The sequence below is a fragment of the Nerophis ophidion genome, linkage group LG17, assembly GCF_033978795.1.
Source record: "Nerophis ophidion isolate RoL-2023_Sa linkage group LG17, RoL_Noph_v1.0, whole genome shotgun sequence".
Lineage (NCBI taxonomy): Eukaryota > Metazoa > Chordata > Actinopteri > Syngnathiformes > Syngnathidae > Nerophis > Nerophis ophidion.
In genome coordinates, this window is record NC_084627.1 from 39,924,921 (window position 1) to 39,952,911 (window position 27,991).

Below are 27,991 nucleotides of genomic sequence, written 5' to 3' on the forward strand. Positions count from 1 at the left end.
AGGTGTTATGAGAGCCCAGGTTGCTCTAATAATGGCCTTCAGCTCTTCAGCATTGTTGGGTCTGGCATCTCGCATCTTCCGCTTCACAATACCCCATAGGGTTTCTATGGGGTTAAGGTCAGGTGAGTTTGCAGGCCAATCAAGAACAGGGATACCATGGTCCTTAAACCAGGTACTGGTAGATTTGGCACTGTGTGCAGGTCCCAAGTCATGTTGGAAAATGAAATCTTCACCTCCATAAAATTGGTCTGCGGCAGGCAGCATAAAGTGTTCTAAAACTTCCTGGTAGACTGCTGCATTGACTGTAGACCTTAGGAAACACAGTGGACCAACACCAGCAGATGACATGGCACCCCAGACCATTACCGATTGTGGAAATTTGACACTGGACTTCAGGCAACGTGGATTCTGTGCCTCTCCTGTCTTCCTCCAGACTCTGGGACCTTGATTTCCAAAGGAGACACAAACTTTACTTTCATGTGAAAACATAACTTTGGACCACTCAGCAGCAGTCCAGTCCTTTTTGTTGTGAGCCCAGCCCAGGCGAGACGCTTTTGACGTTGTCTCTTATTCAAGAGTGGCTTTACACAAGGAATGCGACAGCTGAAGCCCATATCTTGCGTACGTCGGTGCGTGGTGGTTCTTGAAGCACTGACCCCAGCTGCAGTCCACTCTTTGTGGATCTCCCCCACATTTTTTAATCGGTTTTGTTTGACAATCCTCTCCAGGGCGCGGTTATCCCTCTTGCTTGTACATTTTTTTCTACCACATCTTTGTCTTCCCTTCGCCTCTCTATTAATGTGCTAGGACACAAAGCTCTGGGAAAATCCAACCTCTTTGGCAATTACTTTTTGTGTCTTGCCCTCCTTTAAAGTATCAATGGTCATATTTTGGACAGTTGTCAAGTCAGCAGTCTTCCCCATGATTGTGTGTCATACAGAATCAAAACGAGAGACCATTTAAAGGCTTTTCCAGGTGTTTTGAGTCAGTTAGCTAATTAGAGTGTGGCACCAGGTGTCTTAAATATCTGACCTTTTCACCATATTTAAATTTTCTGAGATGTTGAATTTAGGGTTTGCATTGGTTGTCAGCTATAATCATCTCCTTTTTGGCAAAAAACACTTGAAATGTATCAGTCTGTTTGGAATGAATGTATACATTCTACAAGTTTGACTTTCTAAGTTGAATTAATGAAATAAATCAACTTTTTCATGATATTCTAATAATATGACCAGCTCCTGTATTTAACTAGCATAGTTGGCGGCAGATTTAGTTCTGTTGGTAGATTTGGTTCCCTATCTAAGTTTTTACTTTTAGTTAAACAGATTTAAATATGTAGAGGTATGAAATCATTATCCAATAAATGTATAACATCAAATAATGCCAGAACAAGCTGCTTCAATACAAAGTGCCCTCCCGGTAACAGTTATAGATGATACCTCATTAGAAGCTATGGAGAGGCGGAGCCAATATTAATTGAACAAATTGCAAAAGATTCAGCAACACACATCTCCAAAATACTGTGTAATTATGCGGTTAAAGCAGACCACTTTTAGCTGTGTGTGTGTGCAGCGCTCATATTTCCTAATCCTAACAGCCCGTGACGTCACGCGTACTGGTCATCATTACACAACGTTTTCAAGAAAAAACTCCCGGGAAATTTAAAATCCCACTTTAGTAAACTAAAAATGCCGTATTGGCATGTGTTGCAATGTTAATATTTCATCATTGATATATAAACTATCAGACTGCATGGTCAGTAGTAGTAGGCATTTAATAAAGTAGGTTCTGTAGTTCACAATTTTGGACACTAGATGGTAGTATGCGTCTTTGAAGTGACGGTTGCTGCCCGCCTTTAAACCTAAGAAAAAGAAAACAGTGACGTGGATTGTTTATCTTGTCCGGAAGTGTTCTCCGCTCGGTCCTTTTTAAAAAGGATTTTGCTCTATTTAATGTCATATTACTTGCTTGGCATGTTATTTATTTATCTTAAACAGTTGTAGTACGTAATAGACGATTTGGAAAAAAAGCGTCAAGGTGTTGAGAGTGGATAAAAAACAGCAACTAGAGTCAAGCCAGATGGTTAGTTAGCGTGTTAGCTCGTTGCTAAGCTCCAGAGCAACAAGGCTTCTCCATAAGTCTATTTGCCCTCCAAGATAGTAGAAAACGACAATTATGAAAGTATTTTAATGACAACCATCTACTGTAAATAAGTTACAGGTGACGTTGATATTGCAGATAGCAGTAATGGTATAAAGCGTACATGGGAAGGTAAAATGGAGGAGAAATACAGCAGCAATGTTCTCTCTGGGAGTAAACTGGGAATGGTTGAAGTTCCTAATTCAAGGTACAGTATTTGTCCTCAGAAACTAACTTTGTTTTATTAATTTGATCATGTGGCATGATTTGAAGTAGAGATGTCCGATAATGGCTTTTTTTTGGCCGATGTTCCGATATTGTCCAACTCTTAATTACCGATACCAAAATATACAGTCGTGGAATTAACACATTAATATGCCTGTAAGTGTTGTTGAAAACTGACACTTAATATTTTTTGTTTTAAGGGTTAACATTTTTTGTTGAAAATTATTATGGTTGTGAAGTCATGTTATATTTTTTGTAAATAAGACACATTTGGTTTACTATAAAAGGGGCAATTTATTTCCTTTGTCACACCGCTATTCTCGCGAGATTCAATCAATCAATGTTTATTTATATAGCCCCAAATCACAAATGTCTCAAAGGACTGCACAAATCATTACGACTACAACATCCTCGGAAGAACTCACAAAAGGGCAAGGAAAACTCATACCCAGTGGGCAGGGAGAATTCACATCCAGTGGGACGCCAGTGACAATGCTGACTATGAGAAACCTTGGAGAGGACCTCAGATGTGGGCAACCCCCCCCCCCCCCTCTAGGGGACCGAAAGCAATGGATGTCGAGCGGGTCTAACATGATACTGTGAAAGTTCAATCCATAGTGGCTCCAACACAGCCGCGAGAGTTCAGTTCAAGCGGATCCAAGACAGCAGCGAGAGTCCCGCCCACAGGAAACCATCTCAATTTGAGGCGGATCAGCAGCGTAGAGATGTCCCCAACCGATACAGGCGAGCGGTCCATCCTGGGTCCCGACGAGCGGTCCATCCTGGGTCTCGACTCTGGACAGCCAGTACTTCATCCATGGTCATCGGACCGGACCCCAATCAATCAATCAATCAATCAATGTTTACTTATATAGCCCTAAATCACTAGTGTCTCAAAGGGCTGCACAAACCACCACGACATCCTCGGTAGGCCCACATAAGGGCAAGGAAAACTCACACCCAGTGGGACATTGGTGACAATAATGACCCAGTGGGACGTCGGTGACAATGATGACTATGAGAACCTTAGAGAGGAGGAAAGCAATGGATGTCGAGCAGGTCTAACATGATACTGTGAAAGTTCAATCCACAATGGATACAACACAGTCGCGAGAGTCCAGTCCAAAGAGGATCCAAGACACAGCAGCGAGAGTCCCGTTCACAGCGGAGCCAGCAGGAAACCATCCCAAGGGTAGCGGACCAGCAGCGCAGAGATGTCCCCAGCCGATACACAGAGGGACATAGAAGAAAAAGAAAAGAAACGGCAGATCAACTGGTCTAAAAAGGGAGTCTATTTAAAGGCTAGAGTATACAAATGAGTTTTAAGGTGAGACTTAAATGCTTCTACTGAGGTGGCATCGCGAACTGTTACCGGGAGGGCATTCCAGAGTACTGGAGCCCGAACGGAAAATGCTCTATAGCCCGCAGACTTTTTTTGGGCTTTGGGAATCACTAATAAGCCGGAGTCCTTTGAACGCAGATTTCTTGCCGGGACATATGGTACAATACAATCGGCAAGATAAGATGGAGCTAGACCGTGTAGTATTTTATACGTAAGTAGTAAAACCTTAAAGTCACATCTTAAGTGCACAGGAAGCCAGTGCAGGTGAGCCAGTACAGGCGTAATGTGATCAAACTTTCTTGTTCTTGTCAAAAGTCTAGCAGCCGCATTTTGTACCAACTGTAATCTTTTAATGCTAGACATGGGGAGACCCGAAAATAATACGTTACAGTAGTCGAGGCGAGACGTAACAAACGCATGGATAATGATCTCAGCGTCTTTAGTGGACAGAATGGAGCGAATTTTAGCGATGTTACGGAGATGAAAGAAGGCCGTTTTAGTAACGCTTTTAATGTGTGCCTCAAAGGAGAGAGTTGGGTCGAAGATAATACCCAGATTCTTTACCGTGTCGCCTTGTTTAATTGTTTGGTTGTCAAATGTTAGAGTTGTATTATTAAATAGAGTTCGGTGTCTAGCAGGACCGATAATCAGCATTTCCGTTTTTTTGGCGTTGAGTTGCAAAAAGTTAGCAGACATCCATTGTTTAATTTCATTAAGACACGCCTCCAGCTGACTACAATCCGGCGTGTTGGTCAGCTTTAGGGGCATGTAGAGTTGGGTGTCATCAGCATAACAGTGAAAGCTAATACCGTATTTGCGTATAATGTCACCTAGCGGCAGCATGTAGATGCTGAAGAGTGCAGGGCCAAGGACCGAACCCTGGGGAACTCCACACGTTACCTTAACGTAGTCCGAGGTCCCTATGTCCCCCCTTCCACAAGGGAAGGGGGGACATAGGAGAAAGAAAAGAAGCGGCAGATCAACTGGTCTAAAAAGGAGGTCTATTTAAAGGCTAGAGTATACAGATGAGTTTTAAGGTGAGACTTAAATGCTTCTACTGAGGTAGCATCTCGAACTGTTACCGGGAGGGCATTCCAGAGTACTCGAGCCCGAACGGAAAACGCTCTATAGCCCGCAGACTTTTTTTGGGCTCTAGGAATCACTAATAAGCCGGAGTCTGTTGAGATTTTGATGTAGTATTTGGGGTTGCAGACATGCAAAAGACTTTGAGCCATCAGCAGCAGCAAGAACATTTGGCTAGCTGAACAAGGTATTTGTCATATTGTGCTGAATTGTTCTGTATATTTGTGGAGTGCATTGGTTTAATTTTTGTACGCTCATGTAGTTACACAACACTGAAATATTTGCGGCCCAAGAACCTCCGAAGTGGCAGGTTGAGATGCATTAAACAATGTAACAAGGTTTTACAAAATAAATCAACTCAAGTTATGGAAAAAACAATGCCAACATGCCTCAAAACAGCAGCTTGGAATTTGGGACATGCTCTCCCTGAGGGAGCATGGGGAGGTTGAGGTGGGCGGGGTTGAGTTGGGGGGGGTAGGAGGTAGAGGGGGTGTATATTGTAGCGTCCATGAAGAGTTAGTGCTGCAAGGAGTTCTGGCTATTTGTTCGGTTGTGTTTATGTTGCGGTGCGGATGTTCTCCCGAAATGTGTTTGTCATTCTTGTTTGGTGTGGGTTCACAGTGTGACGCATATTTGTAACAGTGTTAAAGTTGTTTGTACGGCCACCCTCAGTGTGACCTGTATGGCTGTTGACTAAGCATACCTTGCATTCACTAAGATGTGTGAAAAATCGTAGATATTATGTGATTGGGCCGACACACAAAGGCATTGGCTTTAAGGCCCCTAATATTGTTGTCTGGCTGGAAATCCGGAGAAATTCAGAAAGATGGTTGCCCCGGGAGATTTACGGGAGGGACACTGAAATTTAGGAGTCTTCCGGGAAAATCGGGAGGGTTGGCAAGAGTGACTGGGAGACGCAACTGCTTTGTACTTCTCCCTACGTCCATGTACCGTACTGCGGCGTTTTAAAAAGTCATACATTTTACTTTTTGAAACCGATACCGATAATTTCCAATATTACATTTTTAAAGCATTTATTGTCCGATAATAGCGGCAGTCCCATATTATCGGACATCTCTAATTTGAAGTAAACAAGTCCTTGATTTATTTTGATTATATTTGAAGGTCATACTTGTATTTTGTTTTCATCTGCAGGTTAACTAGGTACATCGTGTTGCTAGTTGTCTCCAAGATCCTCAAGGCCCTGGGAATCTTTGAATCATACGACATCCTTAAAGTGGTTCACATTGTACAGTTTATCTTCATATTGAAGTTAGGGTGAGTATTACTCGTTGAAAGAGCAATTAATTAAAATTACCGTGTCCCCTGGGAAGTCCTGTGAGGAGTGCTCAGAGAGTATGGGGTATCGGACTGTCTGATTGTGGCTGTCCGCTCCATGTATGATCAGTGTCCTAGACTAGATCTAGTCACAGACTTGATCTGACCAATCTAAGTCACAGACTAGATCCAACCACCGACTAGATCTGACCAATCTAACTCACAGACTAGATTCGACCAGTTTAAGTCACAGACTAGATCTAACCACCGACCAGATCTGACCAATCTAAGTCACAGACTAGATCTAACCAATGTAAGTCTTAAGACTAGATCTAACCAATCTAACTCTTAAGAGTAGATCTAACCAATCTTAGTCTTAAGACTAGATCCAACCAATGTAAGTCTTAGACCAGATCTGACCAATCTAAGTCTAAAACGACATCTGACCAATCTAAGTCATAGACTAAATCTGACCAATCTAAGACTACATCTGACCAATTTAAGTCGGAGACTAAATCTGACCAATCTAAGTCTAAGACTAGAGCTAACCAATCTGTCATAGACCAGAGTTGACCAATCTAAGTATAAATCTACATCTGACCAATCTAAGTCTATATCTACATCTGACCAATCTAAGTCTAAGACTAGATCTGACCAATCCAACTCATAGACTAGATATGAACAATCTAAGACTAAATCTGACCAATTTAATTCTAAGTCTAGATCTAATCAATCTAAGTCGGAGACCCGATCTGAACAATCTTAGTCTAAATCTACATCTGACCAATTTAAGTCATAGACTAGATCTGACCAATCTAAATCCAAGACTAGATCTAACCAATCTAAGTCATAGACCAATTTAAGTAATAGACTATATCTGACCAATCTAAGTCATAGAACATACCTGACCAATCTAAGTCTAAAACTACATCTGACCAATCTAAGACTAGCTCTTGTCATAGACTAAATCGGACTAATTTAAGACTACATCTGACCAATATAAGTATGAGACTAAAGCTGACCAATCTTATTTTAAGACTAAATCCAACCAATCTAAGTCAGAGACCAGATCTGACCATTCTTAAGTCTAAGACTAAATCCGACCAATCTAAGTCATAGACTAAATCTTGGTCCGCATTGCCGGCAGTAAGTCGGAGCCGTTTCCAATGAGAGTTGGACTCCGCCAAGGCTGCCCTTTGTCACCAATTCTGTTCATCATTTTTATAGACAGAATTTCTAAGTGCAGTCAGGGTGTTGAGGGGATCTGGTTTGGTGGCTTCAGGATTAGGTCTCGGCTTTTTGCAGAGGATGTGGTCCTGATTGCTTCATCTGGCCAGGATCTTTAGCTCGCAGTCGAGTGTGAAGCGACTGGGATGAGAATCAGCACCCCCAAGTCCGAGTCGAAGGTTCTCACCCGGAAAAAGGTGGAGGGCCATCTTCGGGTTGGGGAAGAGATCTTGCCCCATGTGGAGGAGTTCAAGTACCTCAGAGTCTTGTCCACGAGTGAGGGAAATGTGGATCGTGAGATCAACAGGCGGATCGGTGCGGCGTCTACAGTAATGCAGACGCTTATCGATCCGTTGTGGTGAAGAAGGAGCTGAGCCATAAGGCAAAGCTCTCGATTTACCGGTCGATCTACGTTCCCATCCTCACCTATGGTCATGAGCTTTGGGTTATGACCTAAAGGACAAGATCACGCCGGGTGGCGGGACTCTCCCTTAGAGATAGGGTGAGAATTTCTGTCATCCAAGAGGAGCTCAAAGTAAAGCCGCTGTTCCTTCACATGGAGAGAAGCCAGATGAGGTGGTTCGGGCATCTGGTCAGGATGCCACCCGAACGCCTCCCTAGGAAGGTGTTTAGGGCACGTCCGACCGGTAGGAGGCCACGAGCAAGACCCAGGACACGTTGGGAAGACTATGTCTCCCAGCTGGCCTGGGAATGCCACGGAAGGGCTGTGGAGAGGGAAGTCTGGGCTTCCCTGCTTAAAATGGATGAATGGATGGACACTTAATTTTGATAGTGTACTTGAGACATGACTAACTATCCATTGTCCCTTGGAAATGGTCCAGTCTTTAAGATTAGAATCTAGTTTTGGTTTGGAGGCAACATTCTTCCATGTTGTCAATCATACTGGAAGTTTCTGTTAGAATGTTCATGTACTCTTCAGTCAATGACTAAAGACAAACAATGACTGTGTGTTGAAATGTATCTGCTATTATTCCTAGGTCTGCTGTTGTTCTACTTTTCTTTCAAAAACCATTTAGTTCTGGAAAAGTCATCTCAAAAAGACAGGTTGGTTTGGGTTTTTCATTTGTGCTAGATTACGCTTTCCTTTTTTCACATGTGGTGTCATGATGGTTAACTTATTTCTTTGAAATGTTTTGTCTTTCCAGTGGATAAAGTTACTAAAGCATGCTGTTTTCAGCTGCATCATATCCCTGCTGGGCTTTTTTGGTCTGACTCTCTGTGGACCACTGAGGTAAATTTTACATGTCTTCATACATATAAACATGGCTTTAGAGAAAATGTGTTATCCTTTTTATCGATTGTCCATGCTCTTGTTCGGAAGCCCTTAAAGCAGGGGTGTCAAACTCATTTTAGGTCAGGGGCCACATGGAAAAAAATTTACTCCCAAGTGAGCCGGACTGGTAAAATCACGGCATGATAACTTAACAATAAAGACAACTTCAGATTGTTTTCTTTGTTTAAAAGTAGAACAAATTTACAAATCATAATGTTTTTTTGTTTTTTTTCACTTACATGTTAATAGTATTCTATCTTTATTTGTCCGTATTTATACTTTCTGAATGAATGATGTGATAATATTCATCAGTCAACTCATTGGTGTTAATCTTCAATCTATCAAGATGAAAAAAATAATATCAAAATCAAATTACAGGATGTTATTTATGTAGTTTGCTCATTTTACTTGATTGATGCACTAACATGTTTTTTTTTTTTTACATATATAGCATAATCTACAAAAATACAAATAATTGCTATTGCGACATCTAATGGACACATTTAGAACAGCAGTTTAATTGATTGAAACATTTCGGCTCATTTTTATACTAAGCAAATTTAACCCGCGGGCCGCATAAAACCTGTTCGCGGGCCTGATCCGGCCCGTGGGCCGTATGTTTGACACCCCTGCCTTAAAGGGTCCATATTATCATTTTGTTCTGCATTTAAAACACTTACTTGTGGTCTACATAACATTTAATAGTGGTTATTTGGTCAAAAATGTGTATCGATTGTTTCACGGACTGTTTTAAGGCTGCTTTCTGACCGTCTATTCAGGATGCGTTGTCTTATTTACGTGGTTCATGAACAGGGTCTCCTACCCGTCATCCATGTTGTAATTTATATGTAAGATATAAGTTACAACTGTAAGCTACTTGGTATTGGAAATGGTAACAGTGGAGGATGCATGTGGATTTACGAGCCGGTCTGCCCCACAATAAGAGGATAGAGAAAAAGAAGTAGTTTATTGACTACAATGGTGGACTGAGGCAAAACACTTTCGGTAAATTTGTTCAATGTATGGATAATCCGCTGACAACAATGAGAACAACTAATGGGGCAAATTCCAATCATTAGCAGAAATATAAAGGAAGGCAAAGATGTTTTTTTATAAATATCTCCGCCATGCATTCATGATTTTGTTTAAAATATTCGGGACATTAGCAGATCCCGAATACACATAAGCAGGTACCAACAATAGGTAGGGTGAATTGGTTTTGCATAATAGCGCCTCTTTAAATGTGTCATTATGGTCTGTTGGGTTTCTTTTACAGGGCGTTATTACTTTTCGAGCACAGTGACGTGGTGGTGATCGCACTCCTCTGCGTCCTTTTTACCAGTTCAGGAGGAGGACCATCTAAGGTAAAGAGTCAGCATTTACAGATTGTGCTGCAACAGACATGTTTGGTCAAGTGTTGTCGTCATTTAGCTTACATTAATGCATTACGGCAAACATAATAATCACGATTATTTTGATTGATATTGAAAACCTGTGTGAAGTTGGCCTCCTTTGTCATTACAAATATTGAAAATAGCACTGTCATTCGTTTGTGCTACGTTTGTGTTTGTTTTGCTGTAAATTTTTTGTATGTGCCGTTACCGTTTTGAATGATTGTAAAATACATTTTATGACTGGTTTTGTCATCCAGCCCCCCATGTTGTCAAAATCAAACCAAACATGTCCCAACGTTTGCACTACATTCGAGCTGCACATTTTTTTTCTAATTATTATAGTTCTTAAGTTATTAGTGTTTTATTATTCATAACCAGTCCTCTAACCTTGTCTAAATATTCCCTAATGTTGTCCCATTCGTTTGTGCAAAGTCTGTGCTGGAAAATTTCCGTTCTTTATTACAGTTTTTATGTAATGGGGCTGGTTATGAATAATAACACAATATTAACATTAAAACTATAAAGCGTTAATAACATAAAACTATAATGATCAAACAAAAATGTTTGCTGCACACACAAATGGGACAATTTCGGGGACGTTTTGCCAAGGTGGGGGGGCCGGTTTTGAATCATTAAAAGTTAATAAGATAAAAACTATAATAGTTAGACAAAAAAATGTTGGCTGGATGATGTCACTAATCAGAAAATGTAAAAACCGTAACGATACAAACAAAAATGTTTACACCACAAACGTGCTGTAGCACAAACAAATAGCAGGGTTATTTTAATATTTGCAGTGATAAGGGGAGCCAACTTCACACAGGTATATTGAAATCATAATTAAAAAGCAAAATTGTTCATTGATTTGAAAACATTAATATTTATTCAACGACCAAAACACAACATTAAATATACCTTAAAATAACAAAGGGAAATAAATTAGTAACGAGTAAATATGCTTCCGCCCGATTGTAGCTGAGATAGGCGCCAGCGCCCCCCCGCGACCCCAAAAGGGAATAAGCGGTAGAAAATGGATGGATAAATATGTATTCTATTAATAAATAAATGGGTTGTACTTGTATAGCGCTTTTCTACCTTCAAGGTACTCAAAGCGCTTTGACACTACTTCCACATTTACCCATTCACACACACATTCACACACTGATGGAGGGAGCTGCCATGCAAGGCGCCAACCAGCACCCATCAGGAGCAAGGGTGAAGTGTCTTGCTCAGGACACAACGGACGTGACGAGGTTGGTTCTAGGTGGGATTTGAACCAGTCACCCTCGGGTTGCGCACGGCCACTCTCCCACTGCGCCACGCCGTGACAGTATCCTCCCGTCTTAACAAACGACAAGCTCAAATGCTAAAATGAAAACAAGAGACAATAATTTATTTCCCAATTAAGAATCGACATACCCCATTTTAAACTTATATAAACATATTGCTGTTTGAGGTAAGATATTAAATTTTGCACTTTGAACTCACAAGTTGTTCTCTCTCAAACATAGTCATCATTCCATACTCAGTAGAAAAGAGACAGAGGTGTTTTTACGGTGCATTTAAGGACCGCTGATTTATTACGTACTTCTCATTTAACTAAATCTTGAAGTGCTATAGTACAAAGTTATCATTTAAAACAATACAAACTTAGGCATGAAACAGATAACAGACTAAAACACTGCAGGTGAAACATAAGAAACACTAACAGGCAAGATAGTAGGTATCAAGTTCTTTGGGACTTTTCTTCACCCGCACTTGAAAAGACTGAAGATTGTAGAGTACGCTTTATCAGCTCAACTCCAGGAGATTTTGTTCCTTATTTTACACCACATCTATTACAAGAGCTTTTCTGGATAGGTTGATAACCTTAAACTAAAGAGGGATAGCATCAAACACTATGAGCAGTAACCATTCAATGCTTAGTAAATAACTATCAAAATAGTGTTAATATCCAACTGTATCTTAGCACCAACAATCGTAATTATTGGACATACCAGTGGTCTCTCTGGTTTTCTCTCATTACAATCTAATTTTTGTAGTTCTGTCCATTGCATCCACGTCAAAATGCCTTCTTTGTATCTTATGCGTGTCACATGGTATCAAGAATTAAACACCTCAAACAGTCAAACTTTGCATCGTGCCATAAAGAAAAAATATATCATCATCAGACTATCCGAGTTTTGATAAAGTACTTTTTGGGCACATTGAACATTGCAGCGATAATAATAATAATAATTCTGGTCACGATAAACGTGATATGAAATTTTCATATGGTTACATATTCCTACAAAACACAAATGATCATTTCTTCAGGAGCATATCTAATAAAATTAATGATAAATGATTAATGAATGAATGACTTTTGACTTTATCAGTAATAAATGCAGTTATTATTAGAGGCAGGGAAATAATAGATTTTTAAATGCATCGGAATTTGGACATGGGCGATTATAGAATCGATTAGTAAACGTCAACAATCGATAATTGATTTATTTTTTGTAAATAAAGTAATGCAGACCACCTTAACGAGAGCTATGACTAGCTCCTTTACTATTGGGCACTTATGTTCCAGTTTTGCACATCATTTTCATTAATTTAATGAGTGGGAATTAATTTAACAGTTTTTTATACCAAATTAATTGTTTTTTTTTAAAGTTGCAAGTGATAAACGCTCATTTAGTGAAACAAAAAGAAATGTAGAACTGCATCAATATACATAAATTAAAGATGCATCAATAATGTATTTTTAATCCAATCGTAGCTCCTGAATCGTAATCGAATCATGAGGTGGCCAAAGATTCCTACCTCTAGTTATTATTATGATATAAATCTAAGTTATTATATATATTTATTTTTTTGATGTGTTTGATGTGCGTGATGCACTATACTAGAAATGTCTTCACGGTTCATATTTGCTGCTAACATAACTTGAAAACATTAATGACCATTGAATTTGTCTTCCAGACCAGAGGCGCAGCTCTCTTCATCATCGCAGTAATCTGCCTACTCCTCTTCGATAATGATGATCTCATGGCCAAGATGGCAGAGCATCGTATCCTTCATGACTTGACGATCAGTGATGACTGTATTATGGTTATGTGTGATCCTTGACTGCTGTCATTAGCCGAGGGGCATCACGACAGTGCGCTAACTCACTTCCTCTACACCGGCATCGCATTTTTAGGGGTCGCAGATCACAAAGTAAGTTTGGTGTGATTGAAAAAAGCTTAGTTACTTTTGTAAACTCATCAATTCTTCTCATCAGGGTGGTGTTGTGCTGCTGGTGGTGTCTCTGTGCCTGAAGGTGGGTTTCCACACAGCCTCCAGGAAGCTCTCAGTGGAGCTCGGAGGATCCAAGCGCCTGTTTGCTCTGGACAACCTGGTGTCTGCTGTGGTGCTGCTGCCCTGGGTCATAGTGCTGTCAGTCACCACTGAAGTAAGTGCAGAGAATGAAGCACTTAGTCACGAGGAATTGAAATCACAAACACAATGAGCAGTTTACATTCAAATAGGACTTTTACACAGAGATAATGGTCGATATTTGCCTTTATTAACTGATCGGCGATCGGCTAAAAGCTCCAGAGACCAGCCAATTTGTTATCACAGCTGTGTACCAGTGTTTACGTACTAAAGATTGTACTGATATGGTTTTATTCCTTTAAAAATGATGCCCTCTCTGGGAAACATAATTACATTTTCATATTCTTGTTACACATATCCAGGAGTTGCATGAATTGCTAAGCATGCCACACACACACACACACACACACACACACACACACACACACACACACGCACACACACACACACACACACACAGCGTGATGACACAAAAAAAGCTAACTGCTAAAGCTTCAATGTTAAGTAGGGGTGAGCGATCCAAGTGTCAATACTATCGATACCTAGTATGGTTCGCGTATTTAACTGATACTAGAGTGCTTACATCAATGTTCTTGTTATTACAAAATCCTCAGGGTTTCCCCTTAATGTAGTTGAATGTGGCGTGCCGCCTTGGCAGTTTTATTACCGCCACACCTTAAAAATATGTTGTTGTTTTTTTTTCTTACTTAAAACAAATAAGTACATAATATAAAATATTGTAGCCCCCAGAAGAAATCACACCAACTCTGACGCTATTTTTAAATTTTATTACCAATTTTAGGATAACAAATGGCACAAAAGGTTTTATCTCCCGTGCAAACTCTTTCGTCTCCGTGCTTCCCCAGACAATGGTGTGTTTGCAAATGTGAGAAAAACTGACATCAAGTCCAAATCACACGATTTGGATGTGTGTATATATATATTTATATATATATATATATATATATATATATATATACACACAGTAGCTTATTATTTTTTTACCAGTCCTCTTGATAGAATGGAGGCAGTTCAGCTAAATTTGTTGATTTTCTGACATGGACTTTTTTTATTCAGCATTGTCCACACGTTGAAGTCAGGACTTTGGGAAGGCCATACTAAAACCTTAATTCTAACCTGATTCAGCCATTCCTTTACCACTTTTGACGTGTATTTGGGGTCGTTGTCCTGTTGGAACACCCAACTGCGCCCAAGACCCAACCTCCGGGCTGATGATTTTAGGTTGTCCTGAAGAATTTGGAGGTATTCTTTAATTTTTGTTGTACCATTTACTCTCTGTAAAGCACCAGTTCCATTGGCAACAAAACAGGCCCTAAACATAATACTCCAGGTATTGTGGCCAAACAGCTCAATTTTTGTTTCATCTGACATTACATGGACAAAGATAAGACCTTCTGGAGGAAAGTTCTGTGGTCAGATGAAACAAAAATTGAGCTGTTTGACCACAATACCCAGCAATATCTTTGGAGGAGAAAAGATGAAGCCTTTAATATGTTTTAGCCCTTTTAAAGAAATATAATATATCATCAGAGAAAATATTGCAAATTATTTGATGACGTCATGGTGACCCCGCTCATAACCACGGCCCACCGCCACAGGAATCTTAGCAGTCTCGGGGAAACTTTGATAATGTTTTGATCGTTTGTGTTATTGTTTACAAACTCAGAGAGTAAGTCTCTGGGTAAAGGAAGGCTTTCTGGGCAAAACCCAAATTATCTAAATGGAAGCCAGTAGTAGTTTTTTCTTAGTTATTGTGGACGAGACATTTTGTTCTGTTTAAAAAATGTATGTAGCATTCAACACCACAAATGTAATATGTTATCTAATTTCAACAATACTAACATGTTCTACATTTAATAAGATAAGCCTTTTAAAATGTGTTATTGTGTTTACTTAGTTACTTGCAATTAAAATTTTCACTTCTATAATCTATTTTCAAAGTATTGGATCGGGACTCGAAATCAGATTGGGATAGTAGGCCAAAAATGTTGATCAGGACATCTCTACTTTTACCTGCTTCCTTTAAAGTGACATTGCAAACCGTTTCTATTTTTGTGGATCTCTCTCTCTCTCTTTCCATCTGAGCAGAGTAAAGTAGAGTCGTGGTCCTCTCTCATCCTGCCTTTCGTCATGATCATCCTCTCCGTAGTCATCCTCCAGTTTTACGTGGAGGCCATCTGCAGTGCAAAAATGGAGGTGCAGCGGTGCGCCCGATACGGCGCCATCGCTCTCTTCTCCAGCTCCCTGCTACTCGCCAACTTTTGGACCCACCCGCTGACAGACCAGTTGCGCTCTATGAGCAAACCGCCCCAGGAGAGCAGCACAGAACATGTGCTCTCTGGAGGGGTGCTGGTCAGTGCCATCTTCTTCATCATGTGTAAGTAGTACACTTGATCCTGAACAAAGACATTCTAATGAGTTCTTCTTTTCTACTTTATTTATTTCACACACAACTTGTTCCCATAAAGTAGGCGTGTCTAAAGGTTACACAGTAGGCTAAAAAAAAACCTTGTGATTTGATTGTCAGACTTGAACTAAATTTAGATACGCTAAAAGGTTACACATATGATACACTGACATATATAATTATATAAAGAGGACACATCATGTCATTCTAGATTGCTGACAAATTATTATATATTTTATTGATTAGTAATTATGAATATATTAAAATAAATGTATAGAAATAATTAAATAGAACTAATAATAATAATAATGATTGTTAACATCTCAACTTTATCACATAACATTGATCCTGATGCTTTATTTTTTCAACTTTTGTAATTTTTTTAGTTATCATAATTTCCGGGATATATAGAGCAGTGGTCCCCAACCTTTTTGTAGCTGCGGACCGGTCAAGGATTATTTTTGTGTTTGTTTTTTTTGTTTTGTTTTTGTGTTTTTTGTTTTGTTTTTGTGTTTTTTGTTATGAAAAAGGGAGTTTTTTTGGGTTGGTGCACTAATTGTAAGTGTATTTTGTGTTTTTTAATGTTAATTTAATTAAAAAAATGTTTTTTTTAAGAAAATTAAAAAAAATCATAAAAAATTATTCTGTGGCCCGGTACCAATTGGCCCGGTGGTTGGGGACCACTGATATAGAGCACTGGTATTTAAATATTACTGTATAATAACAACTTTCTTTTTTTTAAATATACTGATGCGTAAGATTTTGTAAATTTTTATTTACATATCTTATGTCATATGGCAGTAAAACGGCTGATCAAGCAAAACAGAAGTCATCGTCATAGAGCTGTTAGCTGCGGTAGCCAGCTTTACAATCTGCTAAACAGAGTTAATAACTCCACTGTGACGTTTTAGTAAATTTATTAAACTGAAACAATATAAAAAGAATGCTTTTGTAAGTTAATAATACTAACACAGACACATGTAAACGTGTTAGCGTATTTGCTAATACTAACGACTGTAGCTTGATTACATTACAATTGCACGTGCAAAAATGCATGAAAACACTCCTACAGACATCACACATGGGACGGTTCAGTAAGTGTGAATTATTTTAGTTGTATTGTAAAACTTACAAATGTTCCTTGGAGAGATAAATGAAGAATCACTTCCAGCAGAAACGCTATAGACGACTAGTAGACGAAACGGGATAAACAGTATGTTCCGGGTCCAGGCGTGAAACGGGAAGTAATTTTTTTACCCAGGAGGAGTGAACTCGTTCAAAAAATGGCACCATAGCACGCACCATGACACACCTTTTCAGTGTTTGTCTGTGTTTCATGAAAATTATTTGTTGAATACAAAACATTGTGCTTGTTAGCAAAGAAAAATACTGCAGGGTTAATATTTTTAACATAGGAAAAAAGTACCTCCTTTTAATCCAGAAAAAACTGATAAAGTTTAGTTTTTATAATGTGCTGCAGTGAATAAATCAAACATTTTTTAATAATGGCGTCCCGATTTATTATTTATATTGATACCAGTCCGATATCAACAAAAAATGTATGGTTTTATATGTGCTTACATGTAAAATGTGTGAAATAATCCCCGGTACCGGCAGCGTGGTTCCCTGTGCAAAGTTAGACAACCAGTCAACATCTAAATGTCCTCCAATGAGCACACAATGTTGGTGTTTTCTTGTATTTTAGTCAAATTATTTAAAAAAGGTAAACATGTGGAAGCTAGCATCTGATATCATCTGACACTTTTTTTTCACCCCAAATACTTTATACAGTGTTGCCCTAAAACCTTGAAATATAGTAGTTTAAGTAACATTTTAAATATGCTGCTGTTGTTAATAGTTTAAAAATCTGTTTGATGAGAAAATGTTTTTTAAAAACATAATTTTCACTCCATTTTAAAGTATATAATCACTAATATCTTAGTGAACATGTATACATGTAAAATCCTGAAAACAGTGAAATTATGGGCCACATTTCCTTGTTAAGGTATATTTACATGTGAGGTTGGTGCTCTGGCAGCGCTTTGAAGAGTTGCTGTCTTTATTCTTCCCGTGCAGCGTCCAGTATTCTGTCATCACCATCAAAAAAAGGTCACAAGGGCACCTTAGTGGGTTACTCCCCTGAAGGGACACCGTTGTACAACTTCATGGGTGACGCCTTGCAGCACACATCCCAGTCGCTTCCACGCTTCATCAAAGACTCCTTGAAACAGATCCTGGAGGAGTACGACTCAAGACAGATCTTCTACTTCCTGTGTCTCAACTTGGTATGTTGATGTGTGGATTCATACATGTTGTCATACGAAACATCAGGCCTTACAACAATTGGCTCTATTTATGCAGTGGATGTGTTTTTCTTTAGTCTTGAATAATTAAGTGAAGTTGACACTCTGCTGTCAGAATTGTTTACGTGAGAATCTTTGTGTTCCAGGCGTTCACCTTTGTTGAGCTCTTTTATGGCGTTTGGACAAACAGTCTTGGACTGATCTCTGATGGCTTCCACATGTTGTTTGACTGCTCCGCTTTAGTCCTCGGCCTATTTGCCGCCCTCATGACACGCTGGAAAGCCACCAGGATATTCTCCTATGGGTAAAAATGTGGAGTTATTTTTCAAACTCAATGTACATGAATTGATAATCTGTGCTTGTCTCTCTAGGTATGGTCGTGTAGAAATCCTTTCTGGGTTCATCAATGGCCTGTTTCTGATGGTCATCGCTTTCTTTGTCTTCATGGAGTCTGTCACCCGTTTATTGGACCCTCCTAACATAAACACAGACATGCTGACTGTGAGTCAAGTGCTTTCCCATCTTCTTGTGAAAGCTTCTTCACAAACACGCTGGTGTTGTTGTTCCATTGTTGCATTTATTAGATATTTCCTCAACAATGTGCAGAGACAAATCTCCACGCAGTCATTTTTATTTCCACTCAGCCAGCTTGAATGTTTTGTGTACATGTTCAGCATTGATGCCCATTCCCACAATATAAAACGTATCGAGCCTCGCACAGAAATTGATTCAGTAAGCAACCAAGGTTTAGTCTAAAAAAATATACACAATGGAAACATCTTAGATTTTAATAGCGTGTTTTTTTATGGACTGTCTTATTAGAGGTGTACCAAGCCGATAATCATGGTCGAATATAAGCAAGTATCAGATGATATCTGCTTGCTTGTCAAATGTGTGATACAATCTCTGTTAGAAGCAGTCCTGCAGTGCATTTTACTTGTGCAAAGCCAGTTAACATCTAAATGTCCTCCAACAAGCACACATGGTTAGTCTTTTCTTGTATGTTAGTCAAGTTATTTACAAAAGTTACACGTAATAGGCTACTAGAAGCAAGCAGTTACACAATAACATCGGACACAAGCTTGTGTCCATAACTGAACAATATACAAAGAAAACATTTTGTCAATTTTCCATACCTGCAAGACATTCTGAGGTATTGCATTCTAAAACCACTTTTGTCAATACAAACAAGTGTCAAATAATTATAGTTTTTTATTACTTACGCTAGGCTGGGTGATATGGACCAAAACTGATATCATGGCCTTTTTAGTGCGAATGGCGGTATACGGTATATACCGGTATTTAAAAAAAAAACCCACAGATAATCTGTGTTGTAAGCAGTAATGTGTTGTTTATTTTACAGGGTAATTAGTTAGCCGTTACTATGTCAAAGCAGTTTTCATTCATTTTGTTCATTAACGTTAGGTTTATAGCCTCACAGTTGTGTGCGGGGATAAGTGGAGCTTCTATTCGCATACTGCAGTGAAAGCCGCTGGCTGTTAAGTTTAAAACTGCTTTTCAGCCACCCAGCCGCTATACTGCAGTAGCCTAATTTGCACAGGCTGTGGGGAGAGGCACTTTCAAGACGAGGTTTCGCAATTTGACCCACCTAACGAGCAGCAGAGAAGAGCTATCACAAGCTGGGGTGCTAAGTAGCTTATAACTTTGTGAACAACAAACAGATGAGATTAGTGATAAAGTCGCTACAAGAAGAGATACATTCTCAAGCAAATTGATGTTTGTGTAAATAAAGCTGTAGTCGTTCACCAATAGCCAAATGCAGCCGCTGACTAAAGCATTGCATCACTCAGGAGTCTTTTAGTCGGGGCGGAGGCGCCATATTCATTTGAAAAGTTTTTGTTGTTGTTTATCTGAGAAGCCTAGGCAGGCAAGGGTCGCAGTGAAGAGAATGGGCATAGCAAAGGCAGATCAAAAGATAACCATTTTTCAGAACCGCCAAAGCAAAAGTGCCAGAAAAAAACTACACTCATCCATTTTTGTTTGATACCGTCACGAGTCACGTCGTTATTGATAAGATTGTCCATCCATCCATTTTCTACCGCTTATTCCCTTTTGAGGTCGCGGGGGGCGCTGGCGCCTATCTCAGCTACAATCGGGCGGAAGGCGGGGTACACCCTGGACAAGTCGCCACCTCATCGCAGGGCCAACACAGATAGACAGACAACATTCACACTCACATTCAAACACTAGGGCCAATTTAGTGTTGCCAATCAACCTATCCCCAGGTGCATGTCTTTGGAAGTGGGAGGAAGCCGGAGTACCCGGAGGGAACCCACGCATTCACGGGGAGAACATGCAAACTCCACACAGAAAGATCCCGAGCCTGGATTTGAACCCAGGACTGCAGGAACTTCTTATTGTGAGGCAGACGCACCAGCGCCTCTTCCACCGTGAAGCCCTTGATAAGATTTTGAAACGGCAAAACAACGATATGTTCAATATCGTTCCATCCTGCGTAGTTTATAAATTGCTGTGACGTGACCACCCTACTCACTGTACCTTGCAGCTTTAAATCAAAAACTTGAATAAACTCTTATATTTCTCTATTCATGTTAGCAGTCGATATCTAGAGATTAGCGCTTTATTTGCCTGCAAGCAATTAGTGCTGTAGTTGCCAACTAGTAATTAATACACTAATTGACCGCTAGCGATTAGCGTGCTAGTTGCCAGCTAGCTATCAGCTGCGTTTTACTGTATTATTTGAATATCTTAGTATTATACAATAAGAAGGTACCTTCAAGACCATCCATCCATCCATTCATTTTGTACCGCTTGTCCCTTTCGGGGTTGCGGGGGAGCTGGAGCCTATCCCAGATGCACTTGGGCAAAAAGCAGGGTACACCCTGACCAAGTCATTGCAGGGCAACACAGATAGACAACATTCACGCTCACATTCACACACTAGGGCCAATTTAGTGTTGCCAATCAACCTATCCCCAGGTGAATGTTAAAAAGTTAAAGTACCAATGATTGTAACACACACACTAGGTGTGGTGAAATTTGTCCTCTGCATTTGACCCATCCCCTTGATCACCCCCTGGGAAGTGAGGGGAGCAGTGGGCAGCAGCTGTGCCGCGCCCGGGAATCATTTATGGTGATTTAACCCCCAATTCCAACCCTTGATGCTGAGTGCCAAGCAGGGAGGTAATTGGTCCCATTTTTTTATAGTCTTTAGTATGACTCGGCCGGGGTTTGAACTCCCAACCGATCTCAGGGCGGACACTAATCACAAAATTAATTAGTAACATTTAGTCAAAAGTATCAATAATAGTAACATCAATTCTAGCCCTTTATTTACTTTATCCGTTCGTTATTATCACTAAGTAGTGTGATTCAATTATATTCAAGTTTGTTTTTATAGCGCCAATTTACATAAGAAGTTGTAGCTACTTTAAACATGGATCAACAAACTTTAAAGACAACCAATTGATCACCACATGACTAAGCACAGCGACGGAGGCGAGGAAAAACTACCCTTAAGGAAAATAATCAGACAGAACTTAGCTAGGCTCTTTGGGGTCTCGACCAGTTGTGTTGAGATAGAGAGACAGAGTAGTGGATTGATAGAGTAAAGACAGATAGAGACATGAAATAAGACAAGGGACAATTGTCACAACAACAGTTGTATAAACCACATTATAGTCACTTAATGACTGCAACAACAGTAATGGTCCTCTCCAGCCTCGCCGTTATCAGCCTCACTACCAACAATAACCAGCAGAAATTGTGGAAGTACAATAGTGCTCTTGCTGGCCAAACCTCTGTAAGCAAGGAGTAGCAACCACGGGGGATAGAGGGACATAAAGACAATAAGAGAAAGATAAGTAACATACAACATGGACAGGCGGATAACTACAGTCTACTTACTCTGCAAACAGGGACTTTCTGTTCACTTTCAAGTATGCTTCAAAATAAAAGCATGGCATTAATAACTTGGATTCTACCAAAGTTTGTAATGTCTGCGATTAGTTTTAATTGGAGTAAAAAATGACTGCACCAGCTCTGCTAAATACTTAAACCCCCCAAAAAATAATGCACAAATAGAGAAGAATAATGTGCTGTAGCCTAACAAATCTTTTATTATCATTTATTAAATTAGTTGCATTTAGGTTGACATAAACAATTACTCTTAGAGGCTTAGACGTAAACACCTCCTATATTGTAAACAGTCTGACCTCTGCTTGGTGTTATTTATTTATCTGTTATATTTTTTTGCTTGGTGTTTCTTATAGCCCGTGTCTGTTGGCGGCTTGTTGGTCAACCTTGTGGGAATCTGCGCCTTCAGCCACGCTCACTCCCACGGTGGAAAAAGTTGCTCCACGCACGACCACGGAAATTCACACCATGGACACTCCCATGGCGAGCACAGCCACGGAGGCCACGGCCACGCTCATGGAGGCCACGCTCATGGCGGACACGGACATGGCGGACATGGACATTCCCACAGTTCAGGGGGCATGAATGCCAACATGAGAGGTGGTGGAACTGTGTATATTAAATAACATTTGCGTATCCAGAAGCAAAATGTAATTATTGTTCCTGTCGTCTTCTCAGGCGTCTACCTTCATGTCCTGGCTGACACGTTGGGCAGCGTTGGCGTCATTATCTCCACCATCCTCATCCGTCAGTTTGGCTGGTTGATCGCTGACCCCATCTGCTCCCTCTTCATCGCCACACTCATCTTCCTCAGTGTGATCCCTCTGCTCAAAGACGCTTGTGAGGTTCTACTGCTGAGAACTCCTCCTGAGCATGAGAAGGACCTGAACAATGCTCTTGAGAAGGTGAGAACAAGAGACTCCGTCAGCCCATTAGAAGTTGTGACTCGTGTACACTGGACTTCATAAGAAGTTGTGACTACAGAGTATACTGGACTCCATTAGAAGTCTTGACTCGCGAAAATACCAGACCGCATTATAAGTTGTGATTAGAGAATATACTGGACTCCATTAGAAGTTGTGACTAGAGTGACTAGAGAGTATACTGGACTCCATTAGAAGTTGTGACTCGCGAATATACCAGACCCCATTATAAGTTGTGATTAGAGAATATACTGGACTCCATTAGAAGTTGTGACTAGAGAGTATAATGGACTCCATTAGAAGTTGTGACTCGCGAATATACCAGACCCCATTATAAGTTGTGATTAGAGAATATACTGGACTCCATTAGAAGTTGTGACTAGAGTGACTAGAGAGTATACTGGACTCCATTAGAAGTTCTGACTAGAGAGTATACTGGACTTCATTAGAAGTTGTGACTTGAGAGTATACTGGACTCCATTAGAAGTTGTGACTCGCGAATATACCGGACCCCATTCGAAGTTGTGACTAGAGAGTATACTGGACTCCATAAAAAGTTGTGACTACAGAGTATACTGGACTCCATTGGAAGTTGTGACTAGAGAGTATACTGGACTCCATTAGAAGTTGTGACTAGAGAGTATACTGGACTCCAGTAGAGGTTGTAACTAGAGAGTATACTGGACTCCATTAGAAGTTGTGACTAGAGAGTATACTGGACTCCATTAGAAGTTGTGACTAGAGAGTATACTGGACTCCATTAGAAGTTGTGACTTGAGAGTATACTGGACTCCATTAGAAGTTGTGACTAGAGAGTATACTGGACTCCATTAGAAGTTGTGACTAGATAGTATACTGGACTCCATTAGAAGTTGTGACTCGCGAATATACCGGACCCCATCAGAAGTTGTGATTAGAGAGTATACTGGACTCCATTAGAAGTTGTGATTAGAGAATATACTGGACTCCATTAGAAGTTGTGACTAGAGAGTATACTGGACTCCATTAGAAGTTGTGACTAGAGAGTATACTGGACTCCATTAGAAGTTGGGACTAGAGAGTATACTGGACTCCATTAGAAGTTGTGACTAGAGAGTGTACTGGACTCCAGTAGAAGTTGTGACTAGAGAGTATACTGGACTCCAGTAGAAGTTGTAACTAGAGAGTATACTGGACTCCATTAGAAGTTGTGACTAGAGAGTATACTGGACTCCATTAGAAGTTGTGACTAGAGAGTATACTGGACTCCATTAGAAGCTGTGACTAGAGACTATACTGGACTCCAATAGAAGTTGGGACTCGCGAATATATTGGACTCCATTAGAAGTTGTGACAAGAGAGTATACTGGATTCCATTAGAGGTTGTGACTAGAGAGTATACTGGATTCCATTAGAGGTTGCGACTCTAGCAGGGGTGCCCAATTTTTTTTTTCTCTTAGGGCCAAAATGAAAATGTGCCAATGAGCTGTAAGCCCAGCACAACAATTTTAAGTGTCCATCATCTATCATCTTCCGCTTATTCGGTCACAGTGGCAGCAGACTAAGCAGAGAAGCCCAGACTTCCCTTTACCCAACCCCTTTGTCCAGCTCCTCCCAGGGGATCCACTGCTGGGAGACATAAGGCTTAATTTCTTAAAGGTTTGCGTGTACTTAAACACGTGCAAACTTGATAGCACACAAGCTCATCTACTAAAAACTGTGCAAAGTGGATTGCATCTTTTAAGTGAGCAGAATAAGGCTCGCAATCCATTTTGCGTCTCCGTCTTCATTGAAATGCGAAATATATGCTCACATCAAAATAATACTGGAAGGACAAAATTCTAATATCATTGGTTTATCAAAGCTCATCCCCGTTTTGCGAGTACTGAGTACTGATGATGGACAGACAGGAATCCTTCGCCCTACATGTGTCTCAACATTTTGGATGGTCCGAAAATATAAAATATCAAACGCATTGGGTATATAATTCCCATTAATAATTTTATAGCTGCTAGATAATTTGTAAGACGGAATAAAATTAAATCAACTGATGCGTTTTGGTGTCTTTAGTTTTTTTTCAAATGTCGTTTGTTTTATTTGTTTTTTTAGAAAATATACCACTATAATATATTTTCCTACATTGTGAATTTTGTTGCGTCTGAGTCTTCCAGACACACAAATGTGTTGGTGATGCGGTACACAGCCTCGCGCACAGAATGAAGTGTCAGTGTGTTGTATAGATTGCGATTCAGAAAGTGTTACAGATCATAAATGTGTGCTGCTGGTTTAACACATTGCACACAGGTAAAAGCATGATAATATCAATGTAAGGAAAACGATTGTCTCCGTGGTAAAAGCCAATATGCATGCAAAAGCCTCTTTTAAATAAGGCGGTTTGCACCACTTTTTTATTGTACGCGCAGTTTTAGTAGATCACACGCAACACGACCATAAATAGTACACACTATTTTATTTTTTGCACCCGCTGTTTAGCGTGTGGTGTTTGGCTGTTAGTAAATCATGGCCATAATCTCCCCAACGTGTCCTGAGTCTTTCCCGTGGTCTCCTACCGGTCATACATTCCCTAAAACAGTGTTTTTCAACCTTTTTTGAGCCAAGGCACATTTTTTTTTCCGAACACAGATCGATATACGTGAAATCTAGGAATATAAATCGATACATCGATCAGTCGTTACACCCCGACTCGACTCCATTAGAACTTGTGACTAGCGTATACGGGACTCCTTCACCTCATTCGCTCTGTTGCTTTTCCAGATTGAAAAGATTGAAGGAGTTTTGTCCTATCGAGACCCTCATTTCTGGAGACATTCAGCCAGCGTGGTGGCAGGAACGATCCACCTGCAGGTCATGTCGGATGTGGTGGAGCAGCGCATCATTCAGCAGGTAAATACCTTCTCACATGCTGTATACATTTCATGGGAGATATAAATACATTTATTCATCAGTCAAAGCAGCAATACAATAATAATTGTTCAATTTATTAAAACTCCAATGTTTTATTGTTTGTTGCTTTTATTGATACACTATGGCAAACTTAATTTTATACTTTATGTATGACAGAGTTAATGCACCTTCAAATCTTAGTCATATGTCATTAAAAAGAAGGCAGTTTTTTATGTTACACATTAAGTACCCTTGATTGGAAAAACAAGTTGACTTTATATGCTTAATTGTGTTTCATTGTATCCATTAAACAATACTTGCCAACCCTCCCGGATTTTCCGGGAGACTCCCGAAATTCAGCGCCTCTCCCGAAAACCTCCCGGTACAAATGTTCTCCCGAAAATCTCCCGAAATTCAGGCGGTGCTGGAGGCCACGCCCCCTCCAGCTCTATGCAGACCTGATTCAATGTTGTGACCCTCCTAAACAGGACAATACTGCCATCTACAGTACATAGAATAGAATGTAAATATATTCTACATTTAAGTGCAGTCAAGGAACATGCATTAGAGCCTGTTCTGAAGCCCAGAGTAAAGAGACGTAACTTCATCACGTCGCCTGGTTATTGACTCCAACCCAATATATTACACTTTCGACGAGCAAAATTAAGAAATACGCTTGCAAGTTCCAAAACAAATGGAAACAATTTCAGTTTATCCAGGAGAGTTCGAGAGGAATGGGTATTTTGCCTATAAATTTTGTAGAACAGACTTCTCCATTGAACACGCGGTGGGTGAACGGATATACTCAGCCATGAACAGTCAGTCAGCGAAGCACAAAGCGTCCGCAGCATCGTTCACAACCCAGTATTATGGCCCACCTCGCAAAATGGAGAGCCGATGGTGTATCTTATGCTGAGACAAAAATAGCTATGTTGATAGCTGGAAGCAACATCCCGTTCTCATTTGTGGATATCTACAACAAATCCGTGAAGGATGTTCCCGGATTCGGAGATCGCTCGCCAATACGAAAATGGCAGAACAAAGGTTAATCAAATAGTGAAAGGTAAGTGTTGTTTTTTTTAGTAACCAGCAAGCACAGTACAGTTAGTAAAACAACTGTGTTTTTATTACTGTGTATTTGATAGGTGCCGTCTGAAATTCAACTATTTATTTTATTTATATATATAATAAAATAAATATAAATAGCTAGAATTCACTGAAAGTCAAGTATTTCATACATAAATATATATATATATATATATATATATAAAAAAAAAAAATATATATATATATAGTATATATGAAATATATATGAAATACTCGAGTTGGTGAATTATACGCCCCCCCACCTCCCCAAATCGGAGGTCTCAAGGTTGGCAAGTGTGCATTAAACCATATCCAATTGTAATTACAATCCACAAAGTATGTGACAATAATTCAGTTGGCCATTTAGAATATTCCGCTCCAAATACCTTGGTCTCTCTTTTCAAGAAGTTTTCAATAAAGTACAAATGTTTCCTGCGTGCCAAAGATCAGAGGTCAGTGTGACTTTCCTTGGTTTCATTAAACACTGGATCAGTGCCGGAGAGTTCATGCAAACGTGTCCAACCCATGGGCGTAAACAAGACATTTGATTGCGTTTCATGCTGCATTTTGTTTGGTTTTTCAAAGTTTGAACGCTCACTTTGCTGGTTTTGGGGGATCTTGTCTCTGCTATTTGATTGGTTGATGTGATCTTGATAACTTCATCAAGGTTTGAACGTCACCTATTCTTGGGGTGGTTAGGACCTTCGAATCTGAGACCAGAGTTATTGGAAATTATGGTTGTTCCCTCTGAGATGGAACACTACCTCACTTAGGTTGTGTTCATGATGTCATGCTGAATTGTGGCAAAAAGTGAGTTGAACTTGAAGGCAAACTTATCAATTTATCCATACGTTCACCTTCATTCCAACTCCTCTTGCAGGTGACTGCTATTTTGAAAGACGCTGGGGTGAATAACTTGTCGGTGCAGTTGGAGAAGGAAGCGTACTTCCAGCACATGTCTGGGCTGAGCACGGGATTCCAGGACGTTCTAGCTCTGACGCAGCAGATGGAGTCTATGAAGTATTTAAACGATGGAACATGTATCATGTGACCTGTCCGTGCGACCATTTGAAATGTTTTTCCAAATAACTTTATTTGAATAAATCTGTTTATATTCCTTCTTATC

General features: G+C 40.0%; 1 protein-coding gene across 1 annotated transcript; it reads left to right on the forward strand.

Moving 5' to 3' along the window:
- The first annotated feature begins 1,864 nt into the window (after nt 1-1,864).
- On the forward strand, nt 1,865-27,989 carry slc30a5 (solute carrier family 30 member 5). The gene is made up of 16 exons (XM_061876929.1): nt 1,865-2,347; nt 5,945-6,067; nt 8,293-8,359; nt 8,461-8,546; nt 9,865-9,952; nt 12,950-13,037; nt 13,110-13,186; nt 13,251-13,421; nt 15,455-15,743; nt 17,850-18,058; nt 18,223-18,380; nt 18,448-18,577; nt 22,330-22,573; nt 22,652-22,878; nt 25,651-25,779; nt 27,746-27,989. Exons 1-16 carry the CDS (start codon nt 2,277-2,279, stop codon nt 27,914-27,916), a joined length of 2,328 nt encoding a protein of 775 aa, XP_061732913.1. The 5' UTR covers nt 1,865-2,276; the 3' UTR covers nt 27,917-27,989.
- The last annotated feature ends 2 nt before the right edge of the window (nt 27,990-27,991 follow it).